Source organism: Balaenoptera ricei, chromosome 3 (assembly GCF_028023285.1).
Source record: "Balaenoptera ricei isolate mBalRic1 chromosome 3, mBalRic1.hap2, whole genome shotgun sequence".
In the NCBI taxonomy this organism is placed as follows: domain Eukaryota; kingdom Metazoa; phylum Chordata; class Mammalia; order Artiodactyla; family Balaenopteridae; genus Balaenoptera; species Balaenoptera ricei.
This window is the reverse complement of record NC_082641.1, coordinates 3,743,054-3,770,640: the sequence shown is the minus strand read 5'-3', so window position 1 is coordinate 3,770,640 and position 27,587 is coordinate 3,743,054. Positions and strand designations below refer to the sequence as shown.

At 42.2% G+C, this 27,587-nt stretch overlaps 1 protein-coding gene across 3 annotated transcripts in view; it reads right to left on the bottom strand.

Annotated features, from left to right (window-relative positions):
* Nucleotides 1-27,587, bottom strand: part of ADAMTS16 (ADAM metallopeptidase with thrombospondin type 1 motif 16) — a 163,056-nt gene that overhangs the window by 105,487 nt on the left and 29,982 nt on the right. For all 3 annotated transcript variants that reach the window (XR_009502205.1, XM_059916071.1, XM_059916072.1), the window contains exons 4-9: nt 17,238-17,520; nt 13,521-13,720; nt 11,982-12,065; nt 9,630-9,789; nt 8,022-8,127; nt 311-448 (exon numbers count right to left, since the gene is read on the bottom strand). Coding sequence is in view for 2 of the 3 variants with exons in the window: in XM_059916071.1 (XP_059772054.1) it covers nt 311-448; nt 8,022-8,127; nt 9,630-9,789; nt 11,982-12,065; nt 13,521-13,720; nt 17,238-17,520 (971 nt within the window). In the remaining variant the exon portion in view is untranslated. The remainder of the gene's footprint in view (nt 1-310; nt 449-8,021; nt 8,128-9,629; nt 9,790-11,981; nt 12,066-13,520; nt 13,721-17,237; nt 17,521-27,587) is intronic.

Here is a 27,587-nt window from a genome sequence, read left to right as displayed (position 1 = left end):
GTTATAGAAGTAAGAATTAAAAAACAAAACAACTAAATGGTAGTGACAAATACTTTGGTTTGCTAAGTATCTTAAGTGATTCTTTTGACTCTAAAGGTCAAATGATGTCAGATTAAGTTTGCAGAACTTGAGGCTCTAAGAAAGTGTTTAGCAAATTCCTTGGTCAAATGAATGTCTCCAGATGCCTTCAAATGGGGGCCATCTGCAGAAAGGGCACCTGAGTCTGGGGCTTCTTGTACAGGATTAGGCTGACCCAGCAGTGAACATCAAAGGCACAGAGAGATACACAACCAGGTTTAGGGGCTCATACCTTAAAAATTTGTGCAGGTACTGGCGGCTGCAGGGTGACCAGGAGAAGACCCCGTTGCGTCCTGCCAACGTAGGGGACATTATGTTGCCCTCAGACTTTTTGCACACGTTCCCTTCTCCATCATGGACCATGCCGAAGCTACGAGAGAGAGAAAGAAATGGGTCTTTCAAAACAAATAACAGTTTCAACTGTCTAACACACTCTAACAAACACAAGTCAAGTCAACAGTGTGAAGGTCCCCCTTCTCCTGTATGCTAGGCAGGCAGAAGAAAGAGTCCTAACAGCCAAACAGGGGAGAATATCCATGAGGTCACAGACCTTTCCTGGAGAACTACCATTTGTCCAGCTGTTCGAAAGTGCACACCAACATCAAAACAGAGCACATGTCCAGATGTCTGCCAAGGGCAGACATTTTAATTATAAAAAAGCATTTCTAGTGGGATGTAGAGGGCAGTTTATTTGATCCTGAAAAAGCTGCTGATGTTCTCACTGCTTTCTTCTCTCTCTACACTCTTTGCTGCTCACCAGCCATGGCCAGAATTTCCAGGTGTTTGTCAGAAACACAAATGCAGGCTCCACAGGTGAGTGGATTACACAATTTAAGAACTACTAAACCACTACCGCCCCTCTTGGTGGTGCTGACATTTTGTCCCTACACCCAGTGCTGATCCAGCTCATGCTAGGTCTTCACTGCCGGAGGCTGTGACAGCAGGCCAGGACTTGACCAGACTCCCTACATCCCTTTGGAGGAAGTGGTGCCGTGGAACCCCAGTGAGTAGCTGTGGTGGCGTTTATCTGCAGGCGTTGTTTGAAGGTACGTCTGTTACTCTTGACTGAAACCAGACCACTTTGGGGCTCCAGCCCTAGCTTAGTATATGGGAACATCTCAGGCTACAGTGGCTATGGGACCTCTTAATAGGGTCCTTTGCAGATGTTCAAATCCCACAATGTCAACAGCAACCCCTTACTGTCACTCGACAAAACTGCAGCCTTGCACCTATAAGAATCCCACTGACTGAGTTGCTACCTCTCCCCACCAAGTAGGTCTCTTCTTCTTAACTTCCTAAAGCTAGTCCTGTGGGATAGCCTCATGTTGCCATCTTCACCCACCTCAGAAGAGCACAACTGACTGCCTTGGAAAGAAAGCCTCAGGGATTTGGGAGCTCCGTGACCTTGAAGACTTCCCATTAGGGTAGATACACCCTTGGAGAGTCAAGCCATTTTTGGCCATTAATGTCTGGTACCTACCTGATCACTGTATAGATTCCCAGAGAGCAGTTCTGAATGAGTGGGATACAGAAGGAAGGGGAAAAGCTAGAGGGGAGAAAGCAAAGAAGGATAGGTGGGTTACTGAATCCATGGGCTTTCTGCCACCAAGAATCCCAGGATGAATGGAGGGAGGGTCACAGGGATAGGAGACACCAACACAGGGGAAGTGGGCTCCAAAAGGGGGCCAGAGAATCTGCACTTGTGTCCGAGGCTGAAGACTTAACTGTTTTTCTTAGAGCTGTTTAATAATATCAGTAAAAATGACAACTCCCATTTGTAAGCAGTATTTTTCAGACAAGACATTAAGCACATTACCTATATTTTCTAACCCGAATCTTACTACAAGCCTACAAGCCTACAGTGACAGCAAGACTCCTCAGTCTTGCCCAGGGTCTCAGAGTCCGGACTGGAACCCGACACTCTGACGTCAGAGCCCAGGCGGGACCCGTGCAATAGTGTAACCGGAGCATGATTGAAGGGTGTGTCCAAGGAAATCTGGCGCACAAACATTGTGGAATTTCTGCAAAATTCCTGCTCAGTACCAAGGGTGATGTAGATGTGGTCATTTGGGCCTCCACCCATTCTCTGAAGTTCTATTAAAAGCAATCAATCAAGGTAAGGGTAACCATATGGCAGAAGAAATGTGTCACGGTGATGCAGAGGCTTCATGTGGAGGCTGCTTTGGGGAGAAAGTGATAAAAACCAAATAACAAAGTACCCTCCCCTGGCTGGCCCTTGACCTGAATATAAAGAAGACAAATTAGGGTCCTGCGAGTGCCCTAGATGAACTTGCTACCACTTCTGCCTACATTTCTAAGGAATTCAAAGCCACAACATCCCAGGTCTGGGGACACCTTGGTCTTAACCATTTTCATCTAAGGCATTTTCAGTGATTCTCAGACTTTTTTGAGTCTCAGAATATCTGAGAAATGCACCACACATGTGTCTCCCCAAAGCCCACCCTGTTAGATTTTTGATTTAGTAAGTTGGGGGTTAGGCTCTGGCATTTGGGTGAATCCTAACACAATAACTTGATTCTGATGCCCACCCAAACTTCAGCACTACTATGTCTCGAGTTGCTTTTCCAAGCAGTACAAAGCCCATATTCTGCACTGCTGTGGGTGTTAGCACAGGGGCATGAAAATACCACACAACAATTACAGCTGATATTAACATTAATAAAGTCATGGAAGAATGAATAGGGCACATTTTGAAGATAAGGTTGGTATTTGGCAACTAAGAAATAAAATTACTATTCAAGTTATACATACCAGACATTTTTTTTTGCTTCCGTGACTCATAGTACTTTATTCAAGGTGGTTATCACCCTATATGTTAAAACAATGCACTTTTTTCTCTTTCTTATCTACAGGGGCTCTTCTTAACCGTGCTCAGAGCCTGAGTGCAAGTGGACTCACTAGTCCGTGACAAGTGCTCCACCGATGTTTGTTGAATGAATAAAGAACAACCTTCCAGCTACAACACCAACTCAAATACCCAAATGTAAACATAATTTCAGATTAACTTGGACTTGAGAGTTATATTCAATGTCAGATGCTCTTAATGTCTTCTATAGAATTTTCTTGAGTTATTCAATTACATCAGCAAGTATTTCTTTATTACTAATGATAAGCATCACCCAGAATGATGAACAGCCAAGCTTTTTTAGAGGTTGTACCAATATTTTAGGCTGATCAGACAGCAGTGGGTCAAGGAAAGGAGAACCCCTTCAAAGCAACGATGGGTCAAAGCCATCTGGATGGTAAATCACACCCTGGAGGTGATGACAGCACCACAGGTAGGATCTACTTGTCCAGAGTCTGATGCAGGCTTTTCAAGAAGCAAACCCATCCTCCCCGAGAGACGGGAAGTGGACACGGGGACAGCAGTCATGTGGGACTCTCAGGGCCAGGGCAGGTCAGATAACCTGGGGGAACACAGGCTGTGGAGGCGGGGGAACCTCCGTCAGGGTGTTGCTCCTGTCGTTCACAAGTGGGTTGATTTGGAGCAAACTTCTCAAGTCCCTGAGCCTCAGTTTCCTCACCTATAAAATGGGATAATAAAACCTTCCTCTTAAACTGTTCAGAATACCTGGCACCATGCATGTCAAAAAGGAAAATTCAAAATGTCTCTTTCCCAGATTCAAATGTGGTCTTGATCAAATCTCTCAACACCTAGATGTCAGATATCACTTGCATACATATTTTGTGTGTGTGTGTGTGTAGGGGGGTGAGGAGGCAGTTCAGCCAAGGGTCAATGGGTTTCAAATACTTTTTGTACACAGAGATAAACAAAAATCTTAGGAGGAATGACAATAAATAAAATCGGTAAGAAATGCTGCTCCGAGCTGCTGGGCCTCCCTAGGGGGCAGTCTGACAATCACGAGACCAGGTGATCTTTAAGCAGCCACTTGCTTTGATATTCCGCAAACCCTTAAAATCACCCAGCGCCTCCTTGACCCAGCTGTAGGGGCTCAGGTTGATGACAGAGCACAGTCATAAATCAGTGAGGTGCACACATCACCATCAAATGCTTGAAAGGGAGTCTAACATCACCAGCCAAGGATGGTTGAGCCGAATGGTATCAGCACCAACTCTGTTTCTTTCCAGAAGATTTCCCTGATTTTCCTTGCATCTCTTGAAATGCCTACAGCCCTCACTGCTTGACCCCTTGCATGCCATGCCTATCTTATCTTTCTTTAGGCTTTGGAGGGCATGGATCACTAGTCATTTTATAGAATCCTACACAGTGCTTTGCTGGCAGAATGCAAATTGTGCCTGGTGAATGGGTCAGTAAGTAGTGGAAAAGACAGGGGACAGAACGATGGATCATGAATACTCCTGAGCACAGTAAGTATGTTTAATATTGTCTTGATGGTCTGAAACGATCATGCAAATTAAGTATTTAAGCTGACTTTATATACAAGGAATGTTCAGCTCAAACAATGCAACTTAAATTGCACCTGCACGCACCTGCTGAGGTCTCACAGGCTCTACGGGTTTTGCATATGGAAACCCACATAAGAGGAGATCAGGAGATGCAGCCTGGTCACTGTCAGGCTGCCAGAGAACCACAGGGTATCTGGAATACGAGTCCCAGGGCCCTACCCATCCAATGGCATGACTTCCTTTGGCAAATGAGAATTTTTCAAATGGATTCATGCCCAGATGACATACTCTTCAAAATGTGTAGTTGAGCCCTCAGTGTGTCAATGCCAATTCTTCAACACCTGCATCTAGGAAACCACACATCCTGTGACAAGTGATTTAATACAAGCAGGAAACTGGCCCTGCACCAGTCCTGGCTCAGTCCCACACACTAAGGGAAAGCACACATCCTCGCTTTCAGCTCCAGTCCCTCGTTTCCCCTTCCCAACACAGATCCAAACACTGGTTCTTAGCAATTCCTATTTTTAGGTCAGATTCCCCAGTAGAAACCACAAGATGTCTTAGGATAAAAAGAACTGAACCTCGCAGAAGAAACTAGCTGGGCATGAACTGAATCTTTCTTTGAGTCAAAGGTTAGGAAATCTATGGCTGGAAGGCACAGAGAAGCACTCCTCCACCTTAATAATGTCCTCTGAATGTAAACCAAACTGAAGAAGTAAAATTCATCTGTGAAACAGGATGTTTTACAACTTAATAAATGTAAAATTATTTTTTTAATTCTTAAGGAAGGTACAGAACTCAGAAATTGACTCTGCTTAGAGCTCATTGTCAAGGATAAGAGGAAGGCATGCTGTTTGATCCATGCATTAAACCTATGATTCCTTCTCCAAGTAATAATAGTTATTAAATGAATAAACTGAATAAATGTGTTTGTTTTCAATTCACCTGAAATGCACGGAGCTGAGTTGCTGAATCTTCCCTGATGCGGCCCCTCTCATTTGATGCAGTTGCCACAGCTAACCATGTGTTAGAAATACGCCCCCTTCAGCTCACCTCTGACCCCTTGCAGCTCCTCCACGCCTCTTGTGCTGAATGTTCAGCCCAGCCTACTTGCCCAGCTAGTGAAGGGAAGATAAGAGATCATCCCCAGGGGTTTCCAGGCTTAGAGTTACATGTGAAACTACTCCACAAAGAGCAGGTATTAGCGTTATTATTATTACTATTATTACTATTACGATCACTTATTTTGGCAATTAGCACGTGCTTTTTATGTGCACACCTCCCATATGTATTTCCTATTTCCTCAATATGATCAGAAGCTATTTCACAGGTGACATCAAATGCTCAGAGCTCCCAGTCTTTCTGACTCTTGCACAATATTCTCTAAGCCGCAGGTATTAGCATTATTACTATTATGATCACTTACTTTGGCAATTAGCACGTGCTTTTTATGTGCACACCTCCCACATGTATTTCCTATTTCCTCAATATGATCAGAAGCTATTTCACAGGTGACATCAAATGCTCAGAGCTCCCAGTCTTTCTGACTCTTGCACAATATTCTCTAAGCCGCAGGTATTAGCATTATTACTATTATGATCACTTACTTTGGCAATTAGCACGTGCTTTTTATGTGCACACCTCCCACATGTATTTCCTATTTCCTCAATATGATCAGAAGCTATTTCACTGGTGACATCAAATGCTCAGAGCTCCCAGTCCTTCTGACTCTTGCACAATATTCTCTAAGCAGCAGGTACTGGAGAAGGAGCTGATCATTTTCTGGAGGTCAGTTCTATTAGGCGTGGGACTTGCCTGCATCCAAATCTAGAGCTCCTTTCCTTCCTCCCATCTGTATTCTCACTTGCAAGTAAAAACACTTTTCCCTTGTTTGGAAGAAATTCTTTTTCCATCTACACCCAGCCCTCGTGATGAAAGGAAATATTAATAGTTGACTTCTAAGAAAAAAATAAAAGCAAACACGAATACTTGTTGACTGGAGGGCTGGGAGCCTCGTCTTGGATGCACCAGGGGCCTGAATCTCAACTGCTTGTCTAATGCTGATTTGTTCAGCCCTCGATGACTTAAATATTTCTTACTTTGATTGTTTAATTAAATTCAGGTATGCTTCAGAGGACAGCAAGAGCCCCATGTCGTTAAAATAATGAGTTTTTTTGAAGTTTTAACTCTAGCAGCCTATTTACAATTATGACTTAACTGAAAGCTTTGTAAAGTGTAGGTGCAATTTTCTAGGCACTGAAAAAGTCAATCATTACCTGTAATGATGAAGGGATCAGTAATAAGATATAAGCTTCACTTTCAGGTCATCAGTTCACACAGAGCCAAAGTCTGCAGGGCCTCTGTGAGAGCCCATTAAGGGCAGGCACACATGTGTATACACACACACACACACACACACACACACACACACACAGATGCTTTGAACAGGTAGGGATGACATGAGTGGCCTCAGTCCAGTTTCTAACAGGGGATGGAGAAATCAACTTTGCAAAGACCAAATCACAAACGTTGCCTTCTGCAAGTTTTGTAATTTGCAAATAAAATGAGGATGAAAGTGAGAATAGAAAAGCTGTAATTCCTGGCTGTGCATTTTCTAGGAGAAGCTTCAAGTACAATTTCAGTCCAGCAGGAAAACACTTGTGTCACCATTGCTGATGCTCATATAAATCAGGGCAATTGCAGGAAATCAGCAAGGGGACCCCACTGAGAAAAACTTTTCTTTTAAATCGATGGTGCGTCAAAGTGAGGCAGCCTATAGATTATTAGACAAAGAAATCTTATTTAAGAATAATAGCTACTATAAGCAACGGACAGAAGTGTTTCATTCTACAGGAATAAAGGTAAGCTTCTCACTTAAAAAGATACTCCTAATGACATGCCACCCATTGCTGACAGCTGCTTGTCCTGCATCAGTGTCTATCCATCTGTGCCAAAGCCCCGGGTTCCCCACTCCCCCTGATGCTGCCCCATTTCACAACTGACAATGGTGGGAACGTGGGGATGTGGGAAGCAAACCAGCTCCCACCAGGCTGCATCTCTTGTCCTCCCTGTACGCCCCAAACTCTGCACATCAGTCAAAACCCATCTTTACAAATTATGAAAGTGATATAAGAATGCAAACTTGAGGATAGTAATTTACCAATGCGCGGGCTTGTTACCATCTTCAGTCACGTGGAATCCTCCCGTAGGAGTTAACCATGGAATGAGATGAGCCCACAGGACCAAGTTCAAAACCCAGGACAAAGGAGCAGAGATAGAAGAGTCTGTAGTCTGTGATCGTATGCACATGTGTGAGCAGGAAGGGAAGAAGGGAGCGAGGAAAGTGCAAACATGTGTGTTGCCACAGCTTTAGAATGTGTGCGACGAGACACTCAAATAAAACAGAAGTGCCTACGTGAGCATTTCCTACTGGTGTTCTCGCTGCAAATGTGTGAATTCCCCTCACAGGCTTGAGCTACTGCACCAGCATCTCTAGACAATCTTCCAGTCTGGAGAGGACCCCAGGCTCCATCCTCCCAGGGAGTTGCACTTACTTGTGTCCAGACTCGTGGGCGATGGTGAAAGCCAGTCCAAGACCTGTATCTTCATTAATCGTACAGCTGCGATATTTACTACACATTCCACTTATGGGTGCAAATCCTATAGGACATAAAGATCAAAAGAACATACAGGAGCAATATTGTAGTAAAATAAAGAAAGAGGGTGTGTCATGTGTGTGTATTTACCTCTGTCCTTTAGAGAAATTTGGTTCTCATCTTTGTCAGGTGAAATATGAAACAGGAAACCCTTGGACAATCATATAAAGGGCCCTGCATTATCTGGGAGAAGGGGGTCTGTTTTCCCTTCGTGGAAAACAATCCATGGTTCTATGTAATGTTCAAGTTACAGGTTACAGTGGCGGTGAAGTTGAAGAAGGGATTCCCTGCAGATGGAGAATTTCAGCCTTTTTCTATAAACAACTGTGTTCTCAAAAGCCCGAGAAAAAGTGCTGTAGAGAGTGGGTGTCAGGTGGTCCCCAAGGCCACTCCACGGTGGAGGACTTTCGAGGAGAGTGCACAGGACTCAGCATCCGTCATGCTCCTGGGTGTAATTTAACAGGGATGGAAGGATACAGAGTAAAATCAGCAGAAGGGACAAGCACCTGGGGAGAAGCCCGGGGAAACCAGGTACAAGCTTCCAGGGCTTCCTCCGGCCGTGGAGTAGCACAAATGGACTTAATTCCCCCAACTAGGGGAACACTGCCTGCCAGGGTGCTCATTAGAGACTCAGAGCCCTGGCCTTTGGTTGAGGGCTGGTCATATAGCACCCCTGCCTGGAGTGGGCCAAAATTCCAGGCCCCCAGAATGAAAGCAAGTCTTCCGTGTAAACGGCATTATTTGTACAATTTAGGCCCAGTGAGCTTCTCGTGTGCAGGGTGGGAACCTCCTGAATTCTAAGCCCTCAGAGGCAGCCCAGGGCCCACCTTGTACTCAGGGCTTTCTGGGAACAAGTAGTCAGGACTAACCTCTATTAAACCAAGTCTTATCTGAATGTGTTTGTAATAAAGACCCTTCCTCCCTAAGATCTTGGGAAGAAATGGAGAGTTAGGAAAAAAAGTCCAGGAGAGCCTTGGTCAGTAGCACACTGTGCTTTACACTGTTTGGAAAAGTATAAAAAACTTTTATCATATTATAAAATACCACCAAGATACACCCAGCCCAATAAACATGTTGAAAATGGCTAAGATTGAGATATTCATAGAGAAATGGAAAAATGAGGAATCCAATATTGTTGTAGTATCTCTACAAATATTCATAAATGTATTATTATTTTTTCATAGAATGAGACACCCTTGAATCTGTTGACCCTATTCTCACCACTGGAAGAAGAAATGGAAGAAATTATTTCTTAAATTAGAAGAGATAGAAGTTCTTGAATTTGTGAGAGACCTTTTCTTGTGAAAGAACTGATTTTGGTGAATAAATGCATACTTTTCTGTCTGGCCACAGTTTATACAGGGAAGGGAGCCTATTCCTTACAGCTCCACCCAGCAGCAGCTACAGCTTACAGATTCGGAATGAGGGCAAAAATACTCCATATCCTAGGCCACTGAAGGCGCACAGCACACACGTGTTTCTCAAAACCCTGGCAGAGGGTCTTACCCAGAGTATCACAGGGCTCATTCTTCCAGGAGCATATGTCCAGGCCGGTTAGTAAGATGGCATGGTCATGGCGAGTCCCATCTTTCCCCATCAATCCAGACTGCCACTGGCAGAAGCTGCTCAAGGTGTGGTCCGCATGATGGCTTATCACTAGCCCTGGCTATGCAGGAGACAGACCAGGAGCCCGAGATAACAGGAAGAAAACATATTGTCATGCAGTTGTTACTGGCCCTGTCATCACAGCAAACTAGCACTAACTTGGATTCAATTACCCAGGTGGATCTGAATGGCACAAAAACTAATTTACCCATTTTATGTGTTAAAATCCAAAGGAGGGTGTCACATATAAAACCTGTACAGACTCAGTGTGGATGCTCATGTTTATTTCTCTAGTTCTGTACCAAAACAGTTGGGATGTATTTGCTGACTCTGAACACATTTCAGTGACCCAGGAAAGATGACTTCTGTGCATGAAATGTTCGCATTCAAAGTCTTTATAAAATACTGCAAAATTATATAAGGCAACAGAATCGTTTATATGAGACTTCGCACATACACAAAAACACACCCAGATGGTGTTGTGTTTATTTCATAACCAAGTTGGGCAAGTAAGATTTCAAATTTGTAACTCTTCTAAGAGTTATTATTACAGTGTTAAATTAAGTCACTTTCCTACAGAGGCACCGTGTTTATGAGAAGAGGCAGCTCAACTGACAAAGCTTTATTTCTAGTAAATAGGCTGGAACTAGAAGGAAACTATACAGATGACATTTAACCTTATCCATATATACCAAGTTCTAATAGATCAGCAGTGAAAGATCAGAGTGAAGGCTACCCGAAGTCTTGGTAAATGAATAACTGGGGGGGTGGGTGGCAAGAACTTCTCCCAAAGCTGGCAGGCAGATGAGTTCTTTAAAGCCTATTTATAGGTATGCTATATTTTCCTAAGGATGGTCAGAGAAAACCAGGTTAAATACCTCAATTTCAGGACAACAACTTGTTGAAAGCTTTCATGACCAGAGTGTTGCTTTGAAATTGCGTCTCTCAGTCACTGACTATGTTTTCTCCTTAAATGTTTATTGTGTCTTTCCAGAGAGTCAAATGCACCCAAGCTAAATGCTGTACATCAACCCTGGGACATGCCTTACATTCTTCAGCGGGTGATTTCCAGGAAAACTGCATTAATTAAAGTTAACACAGGTGTACGATCAAACGATAACCTCGCTTATTCTTTGCAGCTTGGATGAGTTCCAAGGTGAAACGTTTTAATACAAAGAATAATTAACCTGTCACCTGAGAAGCCCTGCTAGTTCAGCACCCCCTCTGCAGACACACTCACACAAAAGACAATGGAGTTGTATCATGTTGACTCTTCAGGCTAGAAGCAGGTCTGCCCGTGCATGCCCCATCCCGCAGGGAAAGAGGGCAGCACCCCAGAACCTGAAAATCTGAAGGCATCTTAGATCTCATAAATGATCTCAGATTTCATCTAAAAATCATTTGTTTCATAAACAAGACAACTGTGGCTAACAGGAGACTCTGTGAAGATGTCAGCAAGGGTGAAATTGGACGCAGTGTGCCTGACTAGGACCCAGGGTTTACTCCCCCAGGTCCAATCAATGACCAGCTTGGGGCAAAATACAAGTGAGAGCCCTTTATGGCTAAGACGTTCCCCTTACTTCTGCCATGGAATATTCACACGAGTCCTTATTGTGAACGGAGGGGTACCTCTGTGTGTTCACACAGGGTTCTGAAATGAAGGCAACAGACAGTCTTATCCCCACTGCTCCCAAGATCCAGCATAATTTGGAGGTTTGTGTGCAATGAGAGGAATGTGCCTGACATCCTAGAATCTCTATAAAAATAAAATCCCGAGACTGAAGGTGGTGAAGGTCAGTCTCAGCAGTTGGGAGGCAATAGAGTACAACGGTGCACTGCCACACAGTACAATTTAACTTCTGGGCTACAGGACATTGTTAGTCTTCTAGCAAAAGACCAAAGGGCTCACTTCATCTCCGTCCTCAAAGCTCACAGTGGCTGAGGACAAGTTTTGCACCTTGCATTCCTAGTGTATTTCCAACAGGGTATTTAAAGTAGCTCTTCTATTCCATTTTCTTATTAGCCAATCAGATGAGTATTTCTTACTACTTTTGCACAAAAATCACAAAAAAACCAAATAAGCATTACAGGAACTGACAAGAAACTCATTGCATTAGGCACAAAATATTAAAACGTTTCTGTCCCCAGAGGAAAGAGAAGTAAAGAATCCATAGAACAATTATATTTAGGAAAACAAGGCATTATTTTGCATTTATTTTCCAGGGGAAAAAAGCTACTGGTTTCAAAGAATACCTGTTCTTCTTCCAGAAGAATCAGACCTACAATGGCAATGTTGATGTTTCCTCCTATTGTTCCATCTTTGAATAAAGCAGACACCTGAAAAGGACAGGTAATCCACATCAGTCCCTATACATGGCACCCTTTTCCCCCAGCCCTTAGCCTGGAGTCCACAGCTGAAGGCCAATCCTGTGTTCTCCAGTGACATAGCAAGGTTAAGCTTCTTACATTGCTAGACACACAGGTATGGGAATATCTAACAGCCAATTACACCAATTGTTGGATCCTTACTGTTGGTGCCTGGAAGTAAAATAATGAAGTCTGTGGAGGCAGGTTCCACCTCTTATCAAACACCTATTACCAGGCCTCCTAGTTGGTAAGTGTCCTCATTAGACATAAGGAGGTTTCTTTTTGTTTCTTTTAATTTATTTTTTAACTCATAGTGATGATACACAGGCGAGCCCTCCTGAAGCTGTCCTAGCAAAATATTCCAGAAGCATAAGAGAAGTTCTTGGGAAAAGACCAAGAGGATACAAGAAAGAGAGGGAAAACAATGTGGCAAGAAGGTGATCAGGGAAGTATGATGTGACCATCATTAGGGATGATGGTAACAAGTGTAAAAATGAGTGATCCGAGTGGCATATGGGGTGATGAGCGAGGACAAGTCGACAGTCATGGGAAGCAGCAGGGAGATGATTTGGCACCGGGGTGTAGAAATGCTGGAAAAGCTCTGCAGAACAGAAGCAACGCTTGCACAAGTCAGAGACCTGCAGTGGGGGCTGTCACAGACCTGCAGTCTGTGTCACCTCCTCCCTCAGTTCCCTGGGAGATCATAAACCACGAGGGTCTGGCCACCAAAAATGAGGACAGTAATAGCAACCACACCACATCATGGGAAGTTGAAATACATTTAGGGGCACTCTGTTTATAGAGGTAGGACATAAAACATTTTTCAAACATTGTCATCACAACTATGTTAAAATACACTTTGATGGCCCCATACTTTGTCTTCTGTTATGCAGGTCTCACTTGGGTGGAATGGGGCTTAGACACCTTGCTCCGCTCTTCATTAATGACTAAAGCTGCCACAGTCACATCTTCTCTGCAGCGACCTTCTAAAGGGAGTACTGTTCCTTGTTCTTGTCGATAGAAAAATGCACATTCAATATTTGAACACTCCTATTCCTAAAAAGATGGGTATTTCTATACAGCCATCTAAAATCTCACATATAATGCTGATGGGCAGATTTACTGCACTCAGATGTCTCCGCATCCTCTTACAGATTTCTGATAAATGAAGACATCAGTAAACTTTAAATGTGTTACTGGCTTACAGAGAAAGTCAAATTATTCATCCTCTGAATTTTATTCTCTGAAGGATTGAAAAAGGATCTTCTGATTGGCGCATAGTAAAAGTGAAGGAGTTATCACAGATAAAATATTTCTTGTGTACAAGACATAAATCCACAAATAAATGTAGGATGCAAAACACACACACACCCCCCACATTAGGTGGAATTACACACGTGACTTCAACAAGAAGGGCGTTCCTACCATATTGAGTATTGTCAGTACATAGGTGGTGATGTTTTCATGGCCGTGGTTTTGCATCATCTTTTTGTCAACCACCACCAATGTCTCCACGTTCAGTTCTTCGTTCCTATGGGACTTCAGAAGGGACCGCTTGTGCCTTATGCACGGCTTATACTCATCAGGCAAGATGTAAAGGTCTTCCTTGGGAGGCTTGGGCATGTCTACAGGGGGGCGTTCAGAGAGGAAATGAATGTAAAGTTGTCACGCAAAACCAGTGGTGGAACTCGTGCTAAAGAAAATGGATTTTAAAAATGAATGTTCATAAAATGAATCATAAAACCCTTAAAACTGTGATGCAAAACATGTGTTAAGGTGGAACACTACATTTAAGTAAAGTGTGCATAGTCTACATGTCATGGAATTCATTGTTATATTGACTTTTGTATAAATTTGTCCTGATTTAAAGCAAAAAGAAGATCAATTTGGCTCTGAACTCTTAGCGTCTAAAAGCATGATGTTCAAAGCCTATGAACATAAAGATCTGTTCAACAGGGCTCTGCAAAGGAGTTATTGACAAAACAATGAAACTAATAAGTACAAAAAGGAGTGCTGTCCTATACTGTGTTCTTATTTGAAGACTTTTAATGACCTAATCGTTTTTAAAGTTGAGTCCCATGTCTAGACACACAACTCATTTGTCTGTAGTATTTCCAATGGGTTATAAACTGCTCAAGACAGATCCACTTCACTGCAGAGCTGCATTTCCTAGAAAGTATTGCAAATATTTATCTAATTTAATGAAAAGACAAAATATACTCGGTCCTCTTGGAGTAAGCCATTTAAAAATAATTTTGGCATTAATAATCAGTAAATTAACACTATGTTAAAAATCACTAGGTTTAGTGGATGCCTCAGAAAATGTGGTTAGAATGGTTTCAGGTGAAAGTAGGCTTCAAAATATCTACATATTTAGGTGGCACTAATTCAAAAGCTATGCCAACTCTATTCATGGAACACGCTGCTAGAAGATGCTCTTTTGTTTGACTGATTCCCATGTCCGTTGCATTTTATCTCTCTCTGCTAAAATACTTCCAAACCTAGATGAACCTTTCGGAGGATAACAGTTACACTGGCTAAAGGTTAATAAGCAGTCATCATGCACCATTTACACTGATGCACAGATGTGATCCCCACCCTAAGAGATGTCTGTGTATAACTCATTCATTCTCTACACCAGCCATGGGTAGGAGTGAGGCCACGAAGGCATGGGGAATGAACGTAACTTTCTCACAATCCCTCCCTAGAAAGTGTTGGAAATGGATTTCAGATCTGGCAGTGCGGTCCCAGGGCCCTTAGTCTTAATTCCCATAGGTACAGGGTGCAAATGGACACAGTATAGGAGCACAGCAGCCTCCCAGGCCCCCAGTATTGGAACAGAGGCAGAAGCACCAGGGGGGGTGATCTTACTAGCCAGGGCTCTGGCAAGCCCCTCAAAACAAGTCACTCCCCCCTCAGTATGGTCGTGCAGCATCTTCCCAAACACGTGAGTCCCAGCTCAAAACCCACACGTGAAGCCTGTAGCTAGAAGTAGCAAGCTAACTCATGAGTCTGAGGTTCAGAATCACTATTGATTTTAAGCAAATCAATCTGCTTTTGTCTGCCCGTTTCCACAGAGAGACGCCTAAACACACAGAAAAATCTCTCATTCTCTGAACTCTAGGGAAGAATCTTTGTAGTGTGAACCCCACTGAGACAGAAGATCAGGATTCCTCCAGGGAAGCCCAAAGCCTCATGGACAACATGGAACTATCCTGCACAAGTAACTGAGTCCCGAGAATTAAATGCTCATCCTGGAGGTGCTGTGTGTCCATTCTGCTAGATAGGGCCCCCAGTCACTCAGGAACCGCCATGTGCCCAGCAGGAGGGGACAGAACCTGTGGCAAGTCAAACAGCACCAGATCGACCACTGATGTCGCCCACCAGCAAGTGGCGTTTTTGTGGCACTTCTTTTTTTCTAGTTTTATTATGAGAACAGTGGCTACTTCTTTCCACTTTCCAAACACAAACCTTATTGTACAGTTTAGTATCTTTTTCAAATAACTGCCTCTCACGAACCAACCCCCTCTACTGAGATTCTGAAACGTCTGTGGAAGCAAATACACCTACACATGTGCACGCATGCACACACACACGTGCACACACAGCCGCAACAAACAGAATAATCGTACTGCCCTGTATGCACAACTGTGCCTTAGGGCTACTGGCCTGAATGACTCTGATCACCTCCAGATAAGAATGAAAGGGTCATATTCATTCCAGGATGGTCATCTCTGCTGGATTGATCAGAGACACTGCAACATGTGCTTCAGGCCCTGGTGTGGCCTGTCAAAGAGGTGAAGACAGCCCTGCCCATCTTTCCTGCCTGGATCCAGGTGCTTGGTCATCTTTCTGTCCCCAACACACGGAATCTGTCCTACTCTGACTACACCCTCACCAGGAGCCCCGTGAGCACCATCCTGGCTCTGACCTTGTCTGTGCCTGAGTCCCTCCCCTCGGTCCCGCTCTGCCTGGCCCTGCTCCGACCTGCCTGGTCCCGCCCCACTTCTGCCTGGCCCCGCCCCACTTCTGCCTGGCCCCGCCCATCTCTGCCTGGCCCCGCCCCCACCGCCTCCCCCAGCTTCTCCCCGTCTGCGCAGACTCAGGAAGCTGTTGCTGGGCAGTGTGCCCTGCTCTGATGCCCGCTCAGCCTGTCTTCCCCGACCTCCTCAGCCTCCCGTTCCCTCTCTCTGTGCCCCTAAGACCGAGCTCACTCTTAGTAATTTGGCTTGAGTTTTTCAAGTCCATTTGAAGGTAGCCTGAGACTTAGTTGCAGGACGATATGAGTTCAGATGACGCACAGGTGCTGACAGGTCAACGGTACTTGTTCTTTTATCGAAGATGCCAAGTGATTCTGGGTCATCCTCTCTTCTCCATAATATTTACGGAGACCCTGCACATGCCCACCTCTATTTGAGGGTGCTGGGTCTAGCAGCTAACGAAACCAAGCCGCAGAGAAGGATGGGCTTTCCAGAGGCTCCTTGGGGAAGGTTTGCTAAATAAAGCAATGCTTGAGGGGAAAGCCGAAGGAAGTCAGGAAAAGTCCAGAAAACACTGAACTCCTGTTCCTGAGTTTGTGAGACGTTCCTACATAAAATGTAAATATCACATCTATTCTTAAAAGTTCATGACACAAACAAAAAGAACTTCGATAAAGCCTTGGTGATAAATTGCAGATAAATTTTGTCATGCATACTCTGTCTTCTGACGTGGTGAGTGAAGTATATAAACCTGCATAGGGACAAATCACCTCAGCAGGAAAAGCATGTGAGCTTTAATAAATCTAGACCTCAAAAATACAGAATTACCGGGCAGACATGCCAGGGTTCTTTTGAAGACCTCTGGTGGATTCTGCATTTCTGAGCACCTTGTCATTTAATCTGCCCAGGGAACAGCTCTTTAAAAACAAACAAACAAACAAACAAAAAACATCTACCATTATCTATGCATCTACCAGGGAGAGATGTTTTAAACTGAACATACAGTTGATGGGTTTGCTTTGGAATCATCACTTAAATTTAGCAAAGGTAGTCAACAAATTTCACCTCTAGGGCAGACTACTTTGAAGAAAATTAAAAATACTCCGTCGGCTTACAGAAATGTCCAAATCGTTAAATACTAAAAAGAATCTCCCTTACATACATTTCTTGCGTCTTCCGCAGAAATGCAGCTTCTGTGGGTGCCTGAGGCTGAAGCCGCCGCGCGGGGGTTGATCTTCGTGGTGTAAGAGGTGGCGGTTTTCCGGCCGCCAATTTCTCTCCATCATCGCGACCTGGTGGGACCCCGGATCCCGAGGCTCGGTGGATCTTTTGTACAGGATGTGGGAGGGAGGCCCACCCCCCGCAGAGTCCTTGGGGCTCCCTGCCAGGTGTGAAGGGAGGGGCTTCAAGAAGTAGTCCGCTTCCTGGGTTCTTATCATGCCTGACTGCAAAATGGAGAGGGAGAAAGAAATGCGCATCACTGTTGTGTTATCTGCTCACAAACGTGCCGTTCCCGCCACTGAGAGCACACGTTGAAAGGGGTCGCACAGGGGGCTGAGAATTAGGGATGGGACAGCCCCACTCTTGAGCCCTTTCCCCACCCGCACCCTTGCAGAGACACTGGTGTGGAGGTGTCCTGACTCGACTCCAGGAGCAAAGAGAGCGCACAACATACTAAGTTCAGGTCCTTTAAAGCAAAAAATGGAGAAGAAAGCACACAACCCTAGATATTAATATGGGTGGAGGTGGTGAGGGGAGTTCCCAAATAAAGACAGAAAATTATAATCCTAATATAGTAAGTAGCAAAACTCTATTCAGACTTGAATACAATGTGACACTTTCTATAAAAGTGTAACTTGACAAAATTAATCCAGAAGAAAGCACAAGGAATTTCTTAGGGAATCAGGGAGGTCTTTCTAAGCAAAGTAATTGGGAAATAGGAAAGAACTGATTATAAAAACACAAAAACTGTCTGTACAGCATAACAGACAATGAAAGCACAAACAATGACAAAAATATCTTAAAGGAGAGAAAATTGAGAGACTTGCCTTTTAGAGTGACAAGTATTTTTCAAACTTGATAATTGTTAGGAGAAATGGGAACAAACAGGCAGTGACACTGGGAAAGGGTAAACTGGGGCCAGACCTGCCACATCTATCAACATTGAAAATGTATAATTCAACTCTAGGATTTTACCCTTTTAGAATTCTTGCCAAATACTTCTTGTAGGCACTTCCCCAATATTGATAAGTATTTGTGAATGTATAATTGAATCATTGTTTGTAATAGCATAAAAAATACAAACAAAATGAAAAAATAATTAAAACAGGAAATAATTTAAATGTTTACCAATTAATTCAAGGTAATCTTTAAAAGTACATTTATATATTTGGCAAGAACATAATGATTTAAAAAGGCCAGCTAATTATGTCCTGATAATAATCTTAACTAAACATTTTTGTGTGTGTGTGTGAGCTCCTAAGACTATGGCCAACATTTTCTATATTACACCTTGTTTATCACTCACAGCAATTCTGTGAGGTAGGTATCATTATGCTCCTCCTTTTATGGATGAGGAAATAGAGAATCAGGCTGATTAAATAACATTTTCAAGGTCACCTGGGAAACAAAGTATAAGGATTGGAACAAAATCAGAATAAATTAAAAACCTGTAAGTTTAAGGCTTATACTGTAGGGGTCCCAGAAGTTGTTATTTTTTTGAAAGTGTATAATAAAGTATATAGTGGGATTCCAAATGTGTTCATTTTTAAAAGTGTGCATCTACACTTAAAGAATTTTCCTAGAAGGACTGATGAGAAATTGTTGATGCTGGTTATGTTCAGGGAGAGGAAATCGAGGAAAAGGGATGCAAGAGGGGGATTCCACTTCCATTTTTACATCCTTAGGCACTACTCAAGTTTTTAAACTCTATGTGCATCCTTTCTTTAAAAAAATGTCAATGGCATTGCTGGATCATGGGATTACAGATTAATTTTTAAAATCCTTCTAAATGGTTTAAAATACCTTTATAATTTTAGAATACAAAGAATTACTCCTACAGAACTATCCAGCTATCATTTAGAACTCTCCAGTACAGTATTTATATGTGTGCTGATTTTTTCCAAGTTATTTTTATAATTTAGGACACTGATTAGACCCTTATTGGGTATTCAAAGACACTGATGCTTGGTTGCCTGTTCTAAGAGTGCCTCTGATTTAGGAGCCTGAGTCTGATTCTCATCTGGAGGGGCTCAATGCCCATCGCTGTGCACCAAATAAAGTTCTGTGGTGGACTGAGTTGTCCTGCACGGGTCTGAATATTTGCACAGTGTAGGATGACAGACATGGAGAAGCACTTCTGAGATCTTGGGAAAGGGCCAAATACACCTCTCAGGGACAGGAGGCTTGGGGGTGGAGATAGAAAAGAGAGGGGCGACCAGGCTTACCGCACATTCAGAGATTAAGCATTGGCCATGGTGTTCCTGCTGGTGGGAAAGAGGTAAGAGAAGGTAAACTTGGTAAACTATCAATGAAGCCATCAGCCCCATGGGGTGCAGACCTCCCGGGGCCCAAATGCCAGCTAGCAGAGGAAAGGTGAAATACTTGGAATTTATGCTCTGGATTGAGGTGGAGGAGGAGGAGGAGGTGGGGGGCTCTCACTGGTGATCTCTATGGATGCCCTGGGAATCTTTTTGGCCTAGAACTCTACCAACTAAACTAGGAGAGACAATATTTTAAAGTCTGCAGTTCTATCAAGGAAGAGCCTAGGATGGAATTAAATAATAGCTAAAGCCAGTTGGGTTTCATCCTTTTGGCAATTAAACTAACCCAGGAGTCGCATGAGCAATCATGGATATGTTCAACCTTGTGTGGTAACACTCCCCAGAGAGGTTTTGCACACTACTTAAGGTAACTAGTTGAAATGTTAAACTGAAAAAAAATAGTAACTTTTGCTTTTAAAAAAATCTTTTCTGATATGCAAACAATCCCTTGCTTTTCAAATCACCCTGAAAAGATGATCAGCTCCTGTGGGTTCACTAGAGGAGATGATGTTCAGCATCTCTGGTGTGAAACTGGGTGGACTCGCAGAGAACAGACCGATGAGTCAGACACCCAGCATTTATTACCCGTTTTTAACATGATCTTTTTGACTTCGGATGATTTACTCAACCCCTCTGTGCTGTTTTGTCCTCTAGGGAGTGGATACAAAGGCAGCTGCTTGCCACGAGATTGTAAGACTTAACAATAATATATATTTAAAATACATGGCCTCCAGAAGCAAAAATATTTGCTGCATTAATGAAACAAAGAGTGTAAAATATCATACTTCACCCTGATGATCTGTGATTCCCTTCTGTAATGCAAGGTGTTTCTGGGGGATTTTTCACTCTACAGTACGAGATCCCTCTGAAGCCCGTGTGTGGGTGTATCCCAACACCATCACCCCAAACACAGCTTTGCTTCTGGCCTGCTGCCTCAGGCTTTCTGGCTTCCTCCCCTAAAACACTTGTGTTCTACGGCAGCTGTTCCAGATTCAAAACCACCTCCCGCTTTCCCCTGGGTTTAAGGCTACATCCTGGGTGGCCCAGAGGACCAGATCCGCAGGCAAGAGAGAACTAACTGCCTCTGGAAGACTTCTGAATTTTCACTAACAAAGTAGTCAAGTGTTTATGCTTGTTTCATTTATAATTTAGTCTGAGCTGCTGAGTATTCTGTATTTAAATAATCCCCTATTTCATTAACTACATAGAACGAAATAACTGATAAGACTGATATTTTGATATTCCTCTATAAGCAATACATACTGAAAAATACAAGAAAAAAGTTACTCCTTTTTCCTTGCTGCATTAATCTTGCAATAAATCTTGCTGCATTATTAGTTTGCAGGCTTATTTAAATGATTAGGTAAATTGTGGAAGATTAATGTTTTCTTCTTATCAAAGCTTTTCTTTACTGAATCGAGAATATTTACTTAGTAGCTCATAAAATGTCTGGTGTACACCTGCCCACAGTAACCACCGGGAGGTAAGCTGGGTGGATTATTAACCAGGCTTCAGAAAAGGCCAGCGTCTCCCAGGCGTTGCAGGGGAGCTCTCCAGACACCTGCATCTCTCATCGCCAGTTCTGTAAATCATTTGACATTGGGAAACTCAACACTTGTACTGCATTTATAAGGAGAGAAAGAGTGGGTGCCCTGTCAGTGATGAGAAAGTGCTGTTTCTCAGACTCACAGATACAGAGAACAAAGTAGTATTTACCAGTGGGGAGAGGAAAGGGGGGAGGAACAATCGAGGGGTAGGGGATTAAGAGGTACAGACTATGATGTTAGGTATAAAATAAGCTACAAGGATATATTGTACAACATGGGGAATATAGCCAATATTCTATAACTATAAATGAAGTGTAACTTTTAAAAATTGTGAATCACTATACCGTACACTTGTAACATATAACATTGTACAGCAACTATACTTCAATAAAAAATAAAAGAAAAAATGCTGGTTCTGAGCAATGTAAGAAAGTGTTGAAGCTTGAAGGTAGGATGTTTCCTGTATTATATTTGTTGCTATTCACACTTCAACGCTGATAGATCTTTATTAATGTATATCTATTTAGAAAGGCTCTCTATAAAAGTTGCATGAATCAAAAAATAAAATGTAATTAGGAAGAGATGAGCCTGGTTGGGCAGTGTATGAGATTCCTTCCTGCTGCGTAAGGGATTCCCCACTGAACTGGTTGCAAGCTTGTCTCGAGTGACACCACCAGTGTCAATCAACACTGTGAAAAAGTGATCCAGCTCATTAGAAGAAACAGGCATTTCAATTCTTAATTCATTTCATTTTTACTGTACTTCTTAGTCATTTCTCCAAAAGTGTGATTTGTATTGGGAATATTCTACTCATTCTAGTCTCCTCAGTGATGTTTCTAAAACACAAGACAGATGCAACTTTTATAGAACTTTTATAGTTACTTTGTCTTGGGCGCCATCTATGTGGCAGGTAATACGCTAGGTGTTTTGCTCTATTTATTATTCTTATTCTAATAACAAACATATGAAGTGAGAATTAATATTCCCATTTAAAGGAATGGGACATTAAACACATACATTTGCCCAACATCGTAGAGCTAGGAAGTGGGGTAGCTAAGATTAAAATTCAGAATTACTCAGATTTACACACTGTTGTCAGCACACCATGTTGTTTCTCTACCACCATGTACACCTGGAGAATAACAGCAATGCCGGTGGGGGTTGAGAGTGAACTTGAACTAGTTGTAAATGTATATTGCAAGCTCTTGGGCTAAAAAAGTGAAAAAAAGAAAAGAAGAAGTAGAACTGATATTCTAAAGAAGGAAAGAAAATACAACAATATAAAATGTTAAATTCAAACCACAAAAGGCAGAAAAAGAGTACAAGGCAAAAACAGGAATAACGAACATGGGTAACAAATAAAAACCAGTAACACATATAGTAGATGTTAATTCAATTACATCGACTTTGAATGTCAGTGGTCCAATGCACCAATTAAAAGAGATTGTCATAGATCAGAAAACATGACCCAACTATACACTGTCTACAAGAAACCCACTTTAAGTATAAAGACACGTATAAATTAAAAGTAAATGGGTGCAAAACTATACCATGAAAACACTAATCAAAAGAAAGCAAAAGTAGCTATATTAATTTCAGATAGAGCAGACGTCAAAGTAAGGAAAGTTATCAGGGATTGAGGGGCATTAAATAACAATAAAAGGAGTCAGCGCTCTAAGAAGACACAACAATTCTTAACACGTATGTACCTAACAACAGAGTGCCAAACGACATGAAGTGAAGTCTGATAGAACGGAAAGGAGAAACAGATGAATCCACTATCGTAGTTGGAGACTTCATCACTCCCCTCTCAGAAATAGACAGATTCAGCAGGCAGAAAATCATTAAGGACATAGTTGACCTCAACAATGCCATCAGTCAACTGGATATAATTGACATCTGTAGATTACTTCATCCAACAGTAGCAGAATACACTGTTTTCTCAAGCTTGCTTAGGACATTCATCCAGATAGACCACAGTCTGGGCCATAAAACACACTTTAACAAGTTTAAAAGAATAGAAATTATACAATCTCTGCTCTCAGACTACAACAGAGTTACATTAGAAATCAATAACAAACAAGATAGCTGGAAAATCCCCAAATAAGTAGAGATTAGACCACACACTTCTGAATAACACACGGGCCAAAAAGAAATTCAAGAGAAATTTTAAGATATTTTGGACTAAATTAAAATGAAAACACAACTTATCAAAATTTGTAGGATGCAATGAAATGCTAAGAGGGTAATTTATAATACTAAATGCAGATATTAGAAAAGAAGAAAAATCTAAAATCAATAATCTAAGTTTCCAACATAGGAAACTAGAAATAGAAGGTTGAATTAAGTGTAATATAAGCAGAAGAAAAGAAATAATAAGAATTAGAGCATAAATCAATAAAATAGAAAACAGGAAATCGATAGAGGAAAAACAAAGAAACCAAAAGCTGCTTCTTTAAAAATGGTGAGATGTACTCATGCTGCACTTAGAGAAATTTTAAAAAATAAAGAAAACAAACCAACCAAGTATTAACCCAAAAGGTTTTTAAAAATGCAATGAATGACCACCTAGAAACCATAAAGGACTTATTAAAAAATAAATTCAGAATAAACGAATCAGTAAGTAGTAAAAGAATGTGCTTATTAAGCTGAAAAAGTCTAATAAAGCCAAGATCTGGTTTTTGGACTGAAATGGGAAGACCTCATGAAAAAACAATGAATGTGAAAAAAGTCAAGAACATAGATAACCTAATGGGACATGGCAGTTATTTATAAAGGGAGATCAAATTTCTCTTGGAGCTTAAATATCATTGCAGTGTGTATTCTTATTTTTCATTAGTAAATTTTTTTTTGAGCTTTTCAATGTTATGACATCTTTCAGGTCAATCTATGACAAGGATTTAAATCTCTGTTAGAGGAAAACTTCTCGATGTGTGCTGTTCAAAATGGTGGTCACTAATTTTAATTAACACTGAAGAAAATTAAAAATTCAGTCCTCCAACCGCTCAGGAGTCACACATGGGGATTCAAGTTTAAATTAATATCAAATAAAGTTAAAAATTTAGTCTTGACATTGCTCAATAGCCACACATGACTAGTTGCTCCCGTACTGGACAGCACGGATATTTCTATTACGGCACAAAGTTTTACGGAAGAACAGTGCTCTAGAACAACTGGTAATTAACAAATCTTTGGGAGCTTAACTCTTAAGACTAGTTTGCTAAATTCATGGCTGTGGTATTTGTCCATAATAAATAGTATATATCACATAGGAACATTCTTATAAATCACATCCACTAGTGTGTTGATAAAACTGTGCCAGCTAAAAAATCAGAACATGTTGTCCTAGACTGATTGCTTAGTAAGATTGCCTTTGGTTGACACAAAAATATCTGAACTAAGAATGGTTCGAACTTAAATTCTCAGATCCTATATCTCTCTGCACATTCCCAAGACACAAAGAGAAATGTTTAAGCAAACAGTCATCTAGTCAAGGCACTGAATATATTGCTGCTACCTAATATAATCAGAACACCATGGATTAAACACTCTAATATTCAGTAGATTCATTTACAGAGTTGTGCAACATTTAGACATGAATTTGATCCCATAGTGGAGGAAATTCACAGTTCCTCTCATCCAGGGAATGTGTAGCATGTTCGTTCATTCATTCATGCATTCAGTGAATATTCATTAATTGCCTATTATGAGCTGGGTGCTCTTCTTGTCAATCCAGATACAACAATGGACAAAACAGACAAACACAGCTTCCCTTGTGAAGCTTAAATTCCATCCTGGAGTTGGGGGGTGGGGGACAGGTAGTAAACAATTGATGTAATAAAATGTAAATCATAAAAAGTTAAAATTCAGTGTGTCAGTTCTTCCCAACTCGATCTATAGATTTAATGCAATCCCGATCAAAATTCTAGCAAATTATTTTGTGAATATCAACAAACTGGTTATAAAGTTTATAGGGAGAGTCAAATGCCCCAGAACAGCCAACTCGATATTGAGAGAGAAGAACAAAGTCTTAGGAATGACACTACTAAACTTCCTGACTCGCTATAAATCTGCAGTAACCAAGACAGTGTGGTTCTGGAGAATGAATAGACAAACAGAATAGACAGTCCAGAAATAGATACAGACACAAATACAGTCAACTGATCTTTGGCAAAGGAGCAAAGGCAAGACAATGGAGTAAAGATAGTCTTTCCAACAAATGGTGCTGGAACAACTGGACATCCACATGTGAAAAAATGAAATCTAGACACAGACATTACACCCTTCACATAAATTTAACTCAAAATGGATCACAGAACTAAATGTAAAATGCAAAACTATAAACTCCTAGAAGATAACACAGGAGAAACTCTAGATGACCTTGCGTTTGACAATGACTTTTTGGATACAATACCAGAAGGATCCATGAAAGAAGGAATTGATAAGCTGGACTTCACTGAAACTTAAAATTTCTGCTCTGTGAAAGGCACTGTCAAGACAATGAGAAGACAAGCCACTGAATGGGAAAAAAAAAATTTGCAAAAGACATACCTGATAAAGGCCTGTTATCCAAAATGCACAAAGAACTCTTAAAACTCAGCAATAAGAAAACAACTCATTTTAAAAATAAGCCAAAGGCATTAACAGTCTCTCACCAAAGAAGATATACTGATGGTAAATAAGCATATGAAAAGATGTTCCACATCATATGTCATCATATGTTAAAACAATGAGATACCACTATAAACCTAGTAGAATTACCAAACCAACAATGTGAAATACTGCTGAGGATGTGGAGCAACAGGAATTTTCACTCATTGCTGGTGGGAATCCAGAATGGTGCAGCCACTTCGGAAAACATTTTGGAGGTTTATTATAAAACTAAACAAACTTTCACTATAAGACCCAGCAATTGTACTCTTTGGTATTTATCTTAAAGAGCTGAAAACCTTATATCCACATCAAAACCTGCACAAGGATGTTTATAGCAGCTTCATAGTTGCTAAAACTTGGACACAACCATGATGTCCTTCAGAAGGTAAATGGATAAATACTGTGGTGCATCCGGCCAATGGAATATTACTCATTAGTAAATGAGCTACCAAGCCATGAAAAGACAGGGAGGAAGCTTAAATGCATATTAATAAGTAAGGGCTTCCCTGGTGGCGCAGTGGTTGAGAATCCGCCTGCCAATGCAGGGGACACGGGTTCGAGCCCTGGTCTGGGAAGATCCCACGTGCCGCGGAGCAACTACGCCCGTGTGCCACAACTACTGAGCCTGCGCGTCTGGAGCCTGTGCTCCGCAACGGGAGAGGCCGCGATAGTGAGAGGCCCGCGCACCGCGATGAAGAGTGGCCCCCGCTCGCCGCAACTAGAGAAAGCCCTCGCACAGAGACGAAGACCCAACACAGTCATAAATAAATAAATTCATTAATTAATTAATTTAAAAAAAATAATAAGTAAAAGATGCCAATCTGAAAAGGCTACATACTGTACGATGTGAACGATATGACATTCTGGAAAAGGCGAAACTATGGAGAAAAGAAAAAGAAAAAAAACCCAACACAACAGTGGTTACCAGGGGTTAGTGGGGCAGAAGGTGTGAATAGGCAGAGCACAGAGGATTTTTAAGGTGGTGAAGCTCTTTTATATGGTATTATAATGATGGATACATGTCATTATACATTTGTTCAAAACCATAGAGGTTTTGGGACTTGGCTGTGCGGATTCCAGAGGGAAGGCTGTGGGCCGGGCAGAGGAACAGCCACGGCAGCGGCCCTGTGGCCCTACACGGCATCAGCTCACGTTCTCTGCAAAATAGCCGCTTGTGATGGATTCACCCACTAATAATATTAATACTGATTCAGCAGGGCCTTGATCAAATTGGGCAAACGCCCTGGGAAATCTCTTCCAGCCCATCTGGTAGAGGGGACACGCGAAGCTTCTGGGCTCATGCTTGCATCCCGCCTCCACCTTCTCCCCCAGAGGGCTATGCTTACTATCTGCCGCTTCCACTCTTGCCCTCCTTCTAATGTTTCCTCTACTTTTTGGGGGGGAAAAAGAAGCATAAATCAGATGACTAACTACTTACAACCCTGCCATTGCATCCCTTGGTTTGAGAACACAATTCCTGGAGCCTTCCCCTCTGGCTTGCGTCAGTTTCCTTCCGGGCTGTGCTCCTGCCGCCCCCCGGGGGGCTCCGGACGCCTCTGCTGCACCCTCCACCGGCCTGGCTCCTCCTTACCTTTCCGTTTGGAGTGACAGCGTGAGCTGTGGGGACTTGCTCGCCATTGTGTTGCTCTTAAGGGCAGAGCAGATGTTAAACCCAGCCTTGTGACACGTGCTGCAGCGATGCAACGGCCAGTGGTGGCTCCTGAGGCCAAAGCTCGGGTTCAAGTCCTGACTCTGCCTCTCTTCAGAGGG